Source organism: Drosophila mauritiana, chromosome 3R, assembly GCF_004382145.1.
Source record: "Drosophila mauritiana strain mau12 chromosome 3R, ASM438214v1, whole genome shotgun sequence".
NCBI classification, from domain to species: domain Eukaryota; kingdom Metazoa; phylum Arthropoda; class Insecta; order Diptera; family Drosophilidae; genus Drosophila; species Drosophila mauritiana.
In genome coordinates this window covers 11,778,409-11,790,928 of record NC_046670.1, presented here as the reverse complement: position 1 = coordinate 11,790,928, position 12,520 = coordinate 11,778,409, and the positions used below count along the sequence as shown (strand labels likewise).

General features: G+C 44.7%; 2 protein-coding genes across 3 annotated transcripts; one reads left to right on the top strand and one right to left on the bottom strand.

Moving 5' to 3' along the window:
* Positions 1-2,433: 2,433 nt before the first annotated feature.
* Positions 2,434-6,875, top strand: LOC117143618 (soluble guanylate cyclase 88E). Of its 2 annotated transcripts, none has more exons than XM_033308377.1 (13): positions 2,434-2,621; positions 2,687-2,966; positions 3,021-3,228; positions 3,291-3,414; positions 3,470-3,602; positions 3,745-3,971; positions 4,037-4,141; positions 4,204-4,350; positions 4,404-4,554; positions 4,609-5,668; positions 5,742-5,954; positions 6,016-6,288; positions 6,348-6,875. In XM_033308377.1, the coding sequence occupies exons 1-13, from the start codon at positions 2,454-2,456 to the stop codon at positions 6,514-6,516; spliced, it is 3,258 nt and encodes a 1,085-aa protein (XP_033164268.1). In that variant the 5' UTR covers positions 2,434-2,453; the 3' UTR covers positions 6,517-6,875. The 2 variants fall into 2 exon arrangements, with proteins under 2 accessions (XP_033164268.1, XP_033164267.1); XM_033308376.1 differs by having other exon boundaries at positions 5,721-5,954.
* Positions 6,876-7,303: 428 nt separating this feature from the next.
* LOC117143617 (E3 ubiquitin-protein ligase RNF123) lies at positions 7,304-12,477 on the bottom strand. Its single transcript, XM_033308375.1, has 11 exons — positions 12,223-12,477; positions 11,918-12,164; positions 11,628-11,773; positions 10,831-11,571; positions 10,484-10,766; positions 10,110-10,425; positions 9,627-10,036; positions 9,433-9,546; positions 8,728-9,378; positions 8,060-8,666; positions 7,304-7,995 (listed from the first exon to the last, which is right to left on the bottom strand). The coding sequence occupies exons 1-11, from the start codon at positions 12,384-12,386 to the stop codon at positions 7,676-7,678; spliced, it is 3,999 nt and encodes a 1,332-aa protein (XP_033164266.1). The 5' UTR covers positions 12,387-12,477; the 3' UTR covers positions 7,304-7,675.
* Positions 12,478-12,520: the final 43 nt, after the last annotated feature.

The following is a 12,520-nucleotide window of genomic DNA, read 5'->3' as shown; positions in this document are numbered from 1 at the left end:
GAAAAAAAAGCCATTTATTCTGGCTCTGCATTCCATTCATGAATTGGAGGGGAAGCGAATATGTAATAAAGCGAATTTTATATATACAATTATACAAAGTATATGAATAAAGATAACTCGAGTCGATTTGGCCCACAGATGACAGCACAAATGTGGACAATGTTTTGATATGTTTGGCACAAGTGTTTCTCGATATTATAATATAATTTTTTTATGGGGGTGTCTAGCGAACAATACCAAAATATTGGAAGGTCAAAACTGAAAGTTTCGTTTATTTTTTAGCCCGTTTTTTGGCTGTCGAAATTTTTAACTTGTTCGTTGTCTTGTACTTTGGCTGTTTCTCAGGATTTCTGTCTTTTTCGCTTAGTTTTGTGTCGTTTTCTATATTTCACACATCATTGTGTGATAAAAATATGTGGAAGCTGTTTTTTATTTGGAAACACGTACATATAACAAAGATATATCTGTGTATAAAAAGAAAGAAAGACGAAAAATAGACAAAAACAGGAAAAAACAAAACATCAAGTCGACTTAATACTAAGTAAATTGCCAAGTTGACGTCAAGGGATACAGTTTTTTTTCTTTGTTTATAGCAAATTCTATACTTAATTACTGCCCACTAAGCAAAACAGAACTTCCGATTTATATTTTGTATGTTATTTTATTGAAATAAATATACAAATTGAAATTAAATAAATTACACAATTTATTTCAGTAGGTATCCCTCATGTGTATTTAAATTGCATATTATTTAGAATTTCCTTGTATAAACGACAAATAAATCATACTTTACCTTAATCAAACAAGAACACTAAAAACCATGAGCCACAAATAAATTGCTCTGTTATGCATAAATTTATGATTTCAGCCCTGATTCGCCATCGGGGGATTTATGGGCGAAGGGATAATGGGCCACGTTTAAAGCGCACGAAATGGCTTGTGACACAACAAATGGCATTAAGCCATAAACAAGGCGAACTGTGAATTGTGGGTGCAAAGGGCACAAATGAGGGCTTGTACAAATTGACACCTGCAACTTGGGCTGGGGTATGTGTCCTTGGATCCTTCGAAGATCCTGCAGTCTTCGTGTAATTTGGCCGCAATTGTTAGTTGGTTAGTTGGGCGCATCATGATGCGAATTTCCCAAGGGAGCGCAGCCAAGTGCTCGACTCAATTTCCAGTTGGCAAATTGGCTTAGTTGCCAATCGAGACGAACATATGCGGATTGCATTCGAGGAGGAAACATATGCCACCAGATCCCATTCATTTGCGCCGTGCCGCCGAGACGCCTCAAGGTGTCGGAGTGAAATTTATTCTTAGAAGCCATGGCCAGAGCCAGGTGCATTTCTTTGAATGTGAATGCAATTCAATTAGCCCAGATTCAAAGGGGGATGCGAATAAATAGCAATTGTCCTTGCCACTAAATTGTGAGCACAACTCAGTTGGACATGGCTAAATTAACAGATCCTTGGCCCAACGGCAATTAGCTTCGTCCTGCCCAAAGGATAATGAACTGGGCAATAGAAAAGTCGAGTTCCACTGCTCGAATGTCATCCACGTATTAAAATGATTGATTTAATGACTTTTATATGAACCATCTTATGCCGTATATTGCAGTCACAGTGCGGCATGTAATGTAATTACACCAACTAATTGAAAGTACTTTATGGCTTTCTTCTGAAGGCCAAGTTATTGTGACTTTACTGTGTGGCTGGATCATGTTTTTCAAGGAAATGAAATAGTTATAGTTTTGAAGTAATAGAAAAGTTTCTAAGAGCTTTAGATTATATAGTGATTTGATTTTAAATTCAAATTTATACGAATTATACTTTTCCTCTTAAATAAATGACTGCCAATTAATGCCACCACTTTGCAAGTTTCCTAAGATCTTGACGACTGTTGGTTTGGACCAGCAAATAGGCGTTGAAAGCCATGGCGAGACAGTTGGATGAATAGAACGATGGATGCGATGACACGCTGAATCAACAGAGTGATGCGAAAATAATATGATTGTGGTTGGAGTCGGGGCGCCGACAGTCTGGTCTATAGGAATCATACCAATGATTTCGCGGTCCAAGTGGACCTGCTGAAAATGGCACAGTTTTTCGGGCAGACCGAAGCCACTCGGGCGTATGGGTAATGCAAACTCACACCGAGGGAATCCATAAATTCTCTTAAAAAGTATGCCAAGCCATTAAAAAAGACATAAAAAATGCGGAAAAAGCATCGAATTCTTTAAAAGAATCTATGTCAAGGATATTAAAACAGATTTTGTATATTTTTGTGAAACCACTTTGATTGATTATAGGCCCATTCAAACTCATTTCCTGTACATTTAATTAAGCCAGTGACCTAAGTTGGGTGTCAATCAATTGATTCCGGTCTTTATTAACAGTTCCAAGCATCAATGTCAGCCAAGTAAAGCCTGAGGAAGTGACTCCCTCCGCCCCAAGATGTACGGACTGCTGCTGGAGAACCTATCCGAGTACATCAAGTCCGTTTACGGCGAGGAGAAATGGGAGGACATCCGGCGACAGGCTGGCATCGATTCGCCCTCCTTCAGCGTACATCAAGTCTATCCCGAGAATCTGCTGCAGAAGCTGGCCAAAAAGGCTCAACAGGTGGGTGCCCATTTCCACAAAATAAATTAAATGAAACTCGAAGTTTGGTATATATAAACTCTTAGGTGCTGGGCGTTTCGGAGCGGGATTTCATGGACCAGATGGGCGTCTACTTCGTGGGCTTTGTGGGTCAGTATGGCTACGATCGTGTCCTGTCCGTCCTGGGCCGCCACATGCGCGACTTCCTCAACGGACTGGACAACCTGCATGAGTACCTGAAGTTCTCGTATCCGCGGATGAGAGCTCCCAGCTTTATCTGCGAAAACGAAACGAAGCAGGGTCTGACCCTGCACTATCGTTCCAAGCGTCGAGGATTCGTCTACTACACGATGGGTCAAATCCGAGGTAATACTTGGAGACACTAATAGATGATTTTAATCTTATGCATTGTAAATTCAGAGGTGGCACGGTATTTCTATCACAAGGAGATGCACATCGAGCTCGTTCGGGAGGAGATCCTCTTCGACACGGTACACGTGACCTTCCAACTGACCTTCGATAATCGGGCCTTCACGCTTGCATCCTTGGCCATGACCCGAGAGGAGAAGCATCTGCCCATCAGTGCTCATGTGCTGTTCGAGATATTTCCCTTTTGCATGGTTTTTGGGTAAGTATCATTTGTATTTGATTAAATATTCGCTAATGTTTGATGCATTTGTTTATATTTAGTGCTGATATGGTTGTGCGTAGTATTGGTAACTCATTGATGGTGATTTTACCGGAACTTCTGGGAAAAAAAATTACGGCCTGGTTCGATCTAGTTCGACCCTTAATTGCTTTCAAGTTTCAGACTGTAAGTGTGTGCTATTGATAGCCATAATATCACATAACCCTTAAATATCTATCAGATACTCAATCGTACTAACAACATTTTCGAGCTTGTCACTGTGGATCCAGTTACGGAGAGATTCGATGTTCAAAACGAGGATCTACTGCAGCATGAAGATGGCAGCGAACCGGAAAAGTCTCTTAGATTAAAAGGTAAACCCGAATACTAACGACAAAATCTAAAGATCTTATTAAAATTAACTAATTTTGTAACTTATGATAATTATCGCTAAAGATATAAAACTGGATTTAAAGAAGTTGTGTTTGTAATACAGTAAACCGCTATTTTTCGCAGGTCAAATGGTTTACATGGAGAACTGGCGCATGATCATGTTTCTGGGTACTCCCGTAATGCCGGATCTGACCTCCCTAATAACCACAGGTCTATATATCAACGATTTGTCCATGCACGACTTCAGCAGAGATCTCATGCTGGCGGGTACTCAACAATCGGTGGAACTGAAGTTGGCACTGGATCAAGAACAGCAGAAGTCCAAGAAGCTGGAGGAGTCCATGAGATTGGTAAGATTTTTTAGGGTAGAATGCAAAAGTGTTGATCGCAACTAACAAGGTGTAATCCTCCAAAGTTGGATGAGGAGATGCGTAGAACGGATGAGCTGCTGTATCAGATGATACCCAAACAGGTGGCTGATAGGCTCAGGCGGGGCGAGAATCCCATTGATACCTGTGAGGTGAGTGTTTCTCAGTAGAATATCTTAAATAATGTTTATTATATGGTATTGTATTCCAACAGATGTTCGATAGCGTTTCCATCCTGTTCTCAGACATCGTAACCTTCACCGAGATTTGCAGCCGCATTACTCCGATGGAGGTAGTGTCCATGTTGAACGCTATGTACTCCATTTTCGATAAGCTGACGGAACGGAATTCAGTGTACAAGGTAAATTCGATTCCATATTTGTTTACCTAAATGCTGAAGTAGATGATTCGTAGGTGGAAACTATTGGTGATGCGTATATGGTGGTGGCGGGTGCTCCGGATAAGGATGCCAATCACGCCGAGCGAGTCTGTGATATGGCCCTGGATATGGTGGATGCGATAACCGATCTAAAGGATCCCTCAACGGGCCAGCACTTGAGGATACGTAAGATATTTTAATCTTAACTTATATGTTAATATACCAACTGATCCCCTTCAGGTGTGGGCGTCCATTCGGGCGCAGTGGTGGCGGGCATAGTGGGCCTTAAGATGCCGCGCTACTGTCTCTTTGGCGATACGGTCAATACCGCCTCACGAATGGAGTCCACCAGCATCGCCATGAAGGTGCACATATCCGAGTCCACGAAGGTTCTTATAGGACCTAACTACAAGATCATCGAGCGCGGTGAGATTGATGTAAAGGGCAAGGGCACCATGGGCACATATTGGTTGGAGGAGCGTGAGAACCGGCTGCCTCTGCAACTAACCGCTGCTCTGCAGGTTCATCCGCTCTCACCTGTTCCATCGACGCCCACACCCAAGACGAAGGCCATTATGCCTCCTGTATCCAAGCCGTTGACTCCGATGGTGCCCGTTTCGGTTTCCCTAGCAGTTTCCATTCCCGCCACCAACGTTCCTGCTGTGGATGTGATGGCACCATCATCCAGCATTTCCGGTTTGGTACTAACAGCCGCTGCAGCGGCTCACATGTCGCTACATCACCAGGCGGTGGTGGCGGAGGCATTAACTGGAGCTTCAGTTGAAGTGCCACCACCAGTAGCTTCTGGCGCAACAGGAGCGGCAGTGGGTGGAGGTGCACCGCCGGATGACCGCAACAGTCGCATCTACTCACCCGTCACCTTCAAGGATGTAGCTCGACGAAGCGTAGCCAATTCTCCGGTGAGGAGCTGTGCTCCACCGGATCAGGAGAGACGTCGCGAGTCCCGCTCCAATTCCACGGGCCACGTATTTATGCGAACTCCTTCGGATATTTTCGGCTCTCTCATCCTGGACACCGAGGAGTTTCTCGAGGATCTTCAAATCTCACGTTCCTCTCTGGCAAACAACAACAACAACCCGAGCCCTTGCGGATTTAGCCCAACTCCTCCATTCCGTATTGGCAGCGCACCGCCCAAGCCGAGACCTAGTAATCCGGATAAATTTACACCGGAGGAACTGGCCGCCATGGATCAACTGACGCCTCCGTCGACGGCACCAGCCAGAGAAACGGCCAGCTGCAGCAGTGCATCATTGGATCGCGACAAGGCGACCAAGCTGAAGTAAGTTTTTTAGTTTGGTTACAGAACCGTCAGCCAACTCCTCGTTTATTAGGAAAATCACTTTCTCCAACAGCAGCAGTCTAGATGCCACCACTCCAACTGCGTTGGCTGCTGTGATATGTCCAATGCGATCGAAGTCGCCGCCCATGACAGTGGCTCCAGTGGTGCACATGGTACAGGCTAGCACCAGTAAAGGCGACAGCCAACGACCAGGCTCGAAGGATTCGGTATCATCCATTTCCCTGCACTCACCTCCTCCGCATCGATCTAACTCGGCACCAGCCAGGTGAGCTAAAGAAAAGGTATATGTACATCTACCCAAAAGTAACATAAACTTCCTTTTCCAGGCCGCACTCAATGTCGAAGGCGGCGCGAAAGGCCTTCCTGGCCGCCAAACAGACCAAGGCAATGGAGAAGCTGGACAAGATGATCGAAGAGGTTCAAGAAGTGGAGTCCCAGTCGGCGACAAAGGCGGCCAACATGCGTCTGGCCCTCTATGGCCACGATGGAGCTGGTGATTTGGCTGCCGGTGGGTGTCCACTGTTTCTGCCTCCGCCGCCGCAGCAACAACAGCGCCTGATGCCCAGCTCCATCTCAGACTCCGGCCTCTGCAGTCATGGGTGAGTAGATCACACTTTCCATATTCCTTTCAAAAATTCTATTAAATCCCGCCACATAGTCATAGTCATGCACCCAGCTGTCATCATATGGATCCGAAGATGAGCAACAGCCAGAGTTTCCAGCATTCCCCACGTGGCGGAATAACCCATCAGTGCTGCAGCGGCTTTGGACACGGAAATGGACGTCACTCGCACCGGATGCACTCGAATGCCTGCCGGATTCTGTAGAGGATGGCAGGACGAGCACATCTTTCACCAATTCCATATCATGTATACTGACTCGGATTTCGCTCAATGTTCCCGCGTGCTTTTCGATATAGTACTTATAACTAAACTAGTCAGCAATTATTAGGATTTAGATAGATGTTGAATCTCATAGTGTATAGAATAGCTTAGATAAAAAATGTACCTACGTGTTACGTGTACCCAGACTATAGCTAGTCGAACAGGGCTTTAAAATTTGGCAAATCAGTGTCTAAATATGCGAAAATCTGTAAATCTGTAAAAACTGTTAGCACCCTTGATGCCTATGTGTATTAACCAAAAGATTTTAAATTTCTTGACCTCTAAATATGACAATACCAACCGGAAATCAAACTACAAATGGAAAGGCATTTTCCGTACGTTTTCATGAAACCACCTGAGGCAGAAATTGCTCACAAAATAAACTAAACTAACTATAAATGTACTATAAAAAATCTCTATATATTTGTAGTAGTTAAATGGCTAAGTAGATTTTATGTGTAGAATGAATATTTCCAAAGAAAATCGGAGCTATGTATTTTCTTAATGTTTTAAATAAAGTTCCAACTATTTAATTGATTTCAATGAGGCGAAAAAAAACCAACTGAGTATATATGAAATAAATATTCCACTAAATAGCTGCGCAATATAGCAATGTTAAAATGTTAGACCTAAATCATTTTGTTAGTCTATTCCAAAGATACTAAATGGTTTTTATATTTGCTCATCCTTTATTAAGAGATCTTAGGTTGACATTTGTAAAACTATAAATCACGAAGATTTATACATTTTGGTATTTATTTCAAAATAAATGCATTCACTTTGTTTTCTATTTTAACTAATTGCGATAAATAATATAAGAGCATGGCAAATAAAACTGGCAAAATTTAAATATTGTGCTACTTAATGTATTTCTGAGTTATCCGTTTAATAGCTCATTATTTAAACTTCTTTTCATTGCATTTCGGCATATCACATCTGAACTTATAATGGCAAGCATACAACTCAAACAAAAATTGTACGAAACGATACAAGTTAATGTACCCAAATATATGTATATATACACTTAAAGCGTAGGAGTTTGACTAGATTTGGTTGGGCTTTCGAAGGACTAATTCCTTGATTGCTATCGGTGGGTTTTGCCTTAGGCCCGCTCGATCATTGGCGTTTGGACGACATCGTCGTTGGAATATATGACCGTACCATCCAGAGTCTCAATGGTTTGTATGGTGGTCTTACAGTAAAAGCACACCTTGGAGTTCATCATGTGCTGCATGATGCAATCGCTGCAGGACTGATGCTTGCAGGGCGTGAAGACGGCAGTGATGGGCTTGGCGCAGCAGATCGGACACAGGGAGTCCTCCGATGGCAGTGTAATGTCGGAAAGCAGAGTCTGTTTCACTCGCAAGCTATCGATAAGCCTGCGAACATTGTCGATTTCTTCAGAGGACACATGGGATGGAACTGCGAAATGGATTAAAACGTTGATTTACTTATAATTATTTCATTATCTTTTCAATATACTTACAATCATTGAGGGCAAACTTCAGGATTGGCGGATCGGCCCGAATACGTTTGGAATTATTAGGCAGCGGCACACGTACATCGTTTGTCAGCGGATCAATGTGCGGCCTGGAAGAGGGATCGAAATTACCTCGTGGTATATTCTTCTGCTCCAGCAGCGGCGTTCGAATTTCTCCCAGTGCAAATTCCAGCGTGGCAAACTGGAAGCTCGGATCGGTGAGGAAAGCCCGGGAAACCCGCGTTACAATCTGAGGTCTCAAATCGCTCTCCATCTCTTCCTGCATTAAGGCTAGCAATATACCCAAAGCAGCAGTCACAATGGGATAGTGGGTGACTGCATTTAGATCCGCCGAGCACATGTCCACCACGAACTGGAAACATCCGGGTGGCACTGTAACCCGCGAAAGCACCTGGCTAATAAGCTGACATATGCGATTCAGCAGCAAATCGCTGTTGGGACGAGATTCATCCGTGACGATTTCAGGCGCAGTTGTGATGACCATTTCCAGACATCGCATCAGTGAAACAGTCAATTCGAAACACATGGAGCAAATCTTAAGCTGCTTGGGCTCAAAAAGTGTGTTTTCCTGCCTCTGAGCGGTGTTTTGGATCTAAAAGTAGTGGTTAAATATAGTTTATGTAAATCGTATAACTTAAACCATAAACACTCACCTCCTGCAGCAGTAAAATAAATTCGGAAAAAGCCCAGTTTAGTTGGCTCAACACCGAGTTCAGAAAGGCGGTGGCGAAAGGCTCATCCTCCAACAATTTGGCGCCGATTAAACGTTGAAAATGCTTAGAGGGATTAGCGGGAGCGACGTTGTGCAGCAATCCTGTATGCGTTTCGTTCCTGGAACGACTGCGACATAGTCCCTGATGGAGAGGGAGCGAGCCACCTTGCCATACAGAGGGCTGGCGGGAATCCTTGTAGGCATAGCCCTCGCCCATCCAAAAGCGCAACAGCAGCCAATTGCTCTGTCCCCAGGCTCTGTTCTCATAGGGGCGTAGCAGGGCACGAACCAGACTAGCCTGAGACCTCTTTGAAGTTCGTTCCAGAGCTCGCACTCCGGACTTGTGGCAGGTGAGCGTTCCCAAAGCTTGCAGCAGTGAGTCCTTGCAGGAAGCAAGCACAATGCGAGGATCTGCTGAGTGAATGCCTAGAAACTCCGCTGCGGCGTTCACGCTGCATTCCGCATCTGAGGCCTCGAATTGGGCTTTTAAATCATGGTGACTAAAGTCCATTACGGCGTCCAGCAGAATGGGCAGTGTATTAACATACACCTCAGGTACAAATGAGAACAGAGAACCCGTATTTGAAGCAGTCTGATGGATGGAAAGAATGAGATCAATGAATGAGTTACAAATGAATTTGCCTACCGTCAAAGTTCGTAGCATGCGCTCTAGTAGCCATATGAGCAGGGATCGCCTGTGACTGTTCAGGGCCACTCCTCGTAGCCAAACTTGCTTTCTGGCCAGCGCAATAGAGCGTGTCTGCAAATAGGACAAAACATATTCCAATTGTTTATAAAATACTTAAATAAGAATCACCAATTGGCAAACTGTCAACTCACAGCAAAAACATTCTGCCGCTGACTGAACTTAGACCGTAGCTCGCCCATCACATGCTGGTGATTCTCGTTCATGCAGACATTGGCATGCTGCTCCAATGCCCCAAGTTTACGTTCGATATCCTCCCGGTAGAACTTCGTCTCCTTAAGTACTTCATTTAAAGCTGCGATCTCGTCTCTTACCGTGGCTATCTTAACTATATACTTGTGGCCTGCCGAGTAGTAAAAGATGATACACAGATCAAGGAGTTCGGACAGGCTGGCCTCCATATCCGCGTTGCCCGGCGAAGAGTCGTTGCTGCTATTGGGTCGTGTATTTAGGAAATGAGTGTAGGTTGTATTATTGGCGCCCTGGGTGTGTCCAACTACGGGCACATTGTTTATGTTTTCGCCCAAAAGGTAAAGCGTAGTATCTGAAATTTTTACAAGTAGGAAATGTGTTTACTGTATGCTTTAGCAGTTAAACAAAAGATGTCGCATACATACCCACTTCATTGACCCGCAAGTTTTGCCTATCATCTTCATAAATTTGTTGAGTTCGAGCGGATCCCAACCTAGCATCGATGTCCGCCCGATGAACTTTTCTTAAATGGGACAAGACACCTCCAACGCGATCAAAGTGCATGTAGTCAAAGGTACCGTCTATAAAATAATCGCTGTTCACCTCCACGTTCTTTGTGGGCATTTCATCTTTGAACATCGAGCGCGTCTGATCAATAAGAATGCTAGCAAAGGCAAGGGCCACAGGTGCATCAAGTGGATGCTGAATGCTCGATTGCATGAAGAAAAAGGCGTGGAAGGGCTACATGAGGGTAAAGGATCTATTAGCACCGTGCTAAATCATCAGTGGGCACACTCACCCTTTGCTCCATGCTAAGATCGATTATGTAACGACGCAATTTGCTCAAAAATATTGAGCGGCTTGACGGACTTTCCCTTGATCCATCCGAGTTGATCAACAGCGTGCTGAGAAGATCCTTTTGCGCAGCATACAGTGGCTCCGTGACTTTGCGCACCTTCTCGACAACGTTAAGATATTTTTCCTTGGGGCCATCGATTCCCTCCGTCCAGGCCATACTGTCGGGCAGCAGTTCCTCCATGATGTAGAACTCCAGTGGATGTATGTAGAGGAAAAAGGCGAGACTAAACGAAAAAATTATAAGAATCTAACACTCAGGATTACACGAGTTTTATCGTTTATCCGTACCAGTGTTTTTTGAACAGTTTTCCTTCCAACAGATACTTTCTGGTCTGTTCGTGCAGGCAAAGGCAATGCAGCATTCCGAGCGCCTGACGATGCTTCTCATAGTCCAGGCCCTGTATCGTATGCGTAAAGGTACCCAGCAAAGCGTTCACCAACTTCCGCAACACAAACTTGATCTCGTCGCCCTCCATGTAGTTCCAGAAGAGAGATAACAAGCCGTGGAGTACGCTGTATGAGTTTTCCTTCTCGGATGCTAGATTTGTCATGCTCGAGATCTTTCTGAGCAGGACATCTTCGATGATATATGGATCAAATATCTCATTGGTGAACTTCTCAATCAGCAAGGTGGCAAATATGCAGTAAACGGTCTTTTTAGTGGAAACGCGGGCATCTGCGCCATTCGTTGGTGCCATCCCAGATTGGGCGTTGTACTTGGAAAATATGCCAGCGAGGTTGACCAAGTAGTTCATCAGCAGGTTGGCGCGTTGCAGCTTAAGGATAGGTCGGGCCATGAGCGGCTGGAAGCCCGATACCGGATACATAAAGGGACGATTGCCAAAGTTCGCCTCGATGCCCTGCGTGTAGCCCAAGGAGATGGCTGCGAAGAATGAGATGCCCGGACCTTTTTCCAACTTGTTGAACGCCACGCCCATCGAACGGCCATTTCGATAATACTCGATCACTTCCCTATCCACGTCAATAGTCACGCCAATAACGTCGCCAATCTGCCATTTGTCGCCGTACCTAGGAAAGCATCATATATAAATCCTGAATCAATATTCAATAAATGGATATCTTACTTTTTGGTGGATATATGCCAGATCTGCTGTTTGCTGCCATCGTATCCATAGCTGGACTTGGTATCCCCCACACCGCTGTTTTCGTTAAACTGGCAGGAGTTTGAGGCCCAACCAATCTGCATTACGCCCTTAGTGTGGAGGTGGATCTGTATATAAATGACACGTTCTTAGTACGCACGAGCAACCCACACTCCTCAATACGAGTCATTGACCGGCGGCGGTCAACCACTACCAAATCTACCACTCATTCCCCAATTTATAGCTATTCCCACTCCCTGTAATACGATTACCTCATACATCCAGCGACCTCCGTACACGCAACAATTTGCCCGGACCGTGTTGAAGCTGCCCTGGGAGCGAAGGGCCAGACGATCCGAGGATACGCGCACCGTAGTCGTATAGTCCACATCGAATATGGTCAGATCCGGGCCAATGCGACTCTCTGTCTCCATGTATAGGCGCCGAATCTCCTCATTGCTGTCCGTCTGGATTTGCTGGAACTTGTCATCTAGCCAGGTACGCACTATGAGCATCTGCCTAAGGGAAAGGATTGTCCATTGAAAAGTTGAATCTCAACGGCTAAGGACACTCCTACTTGGTAACAGACAAATCGGCGAGCTTTGCGGGTCTCGGATCCGGAACCGTCGAGCAATTAGCGCCCTCCAAGTCATCGTCCAGATCGGAGTACAGGTTATCGTGGTCCACCTGCTCGAATATATCCTCGTTGAATACTTTCACGAATAATTTTGATATCGACATTTTGGCTCTGTCATTTCAATGCCAGCTTTCTCCAGCCACACAAGTTCGAGTCCGATTCCGAGCTCGACCGTCACAAAAAAGGAATTATTTTGCTTTAGGGGTGGTAAAGTCAGACACTCCTTGTGAATCTGTTT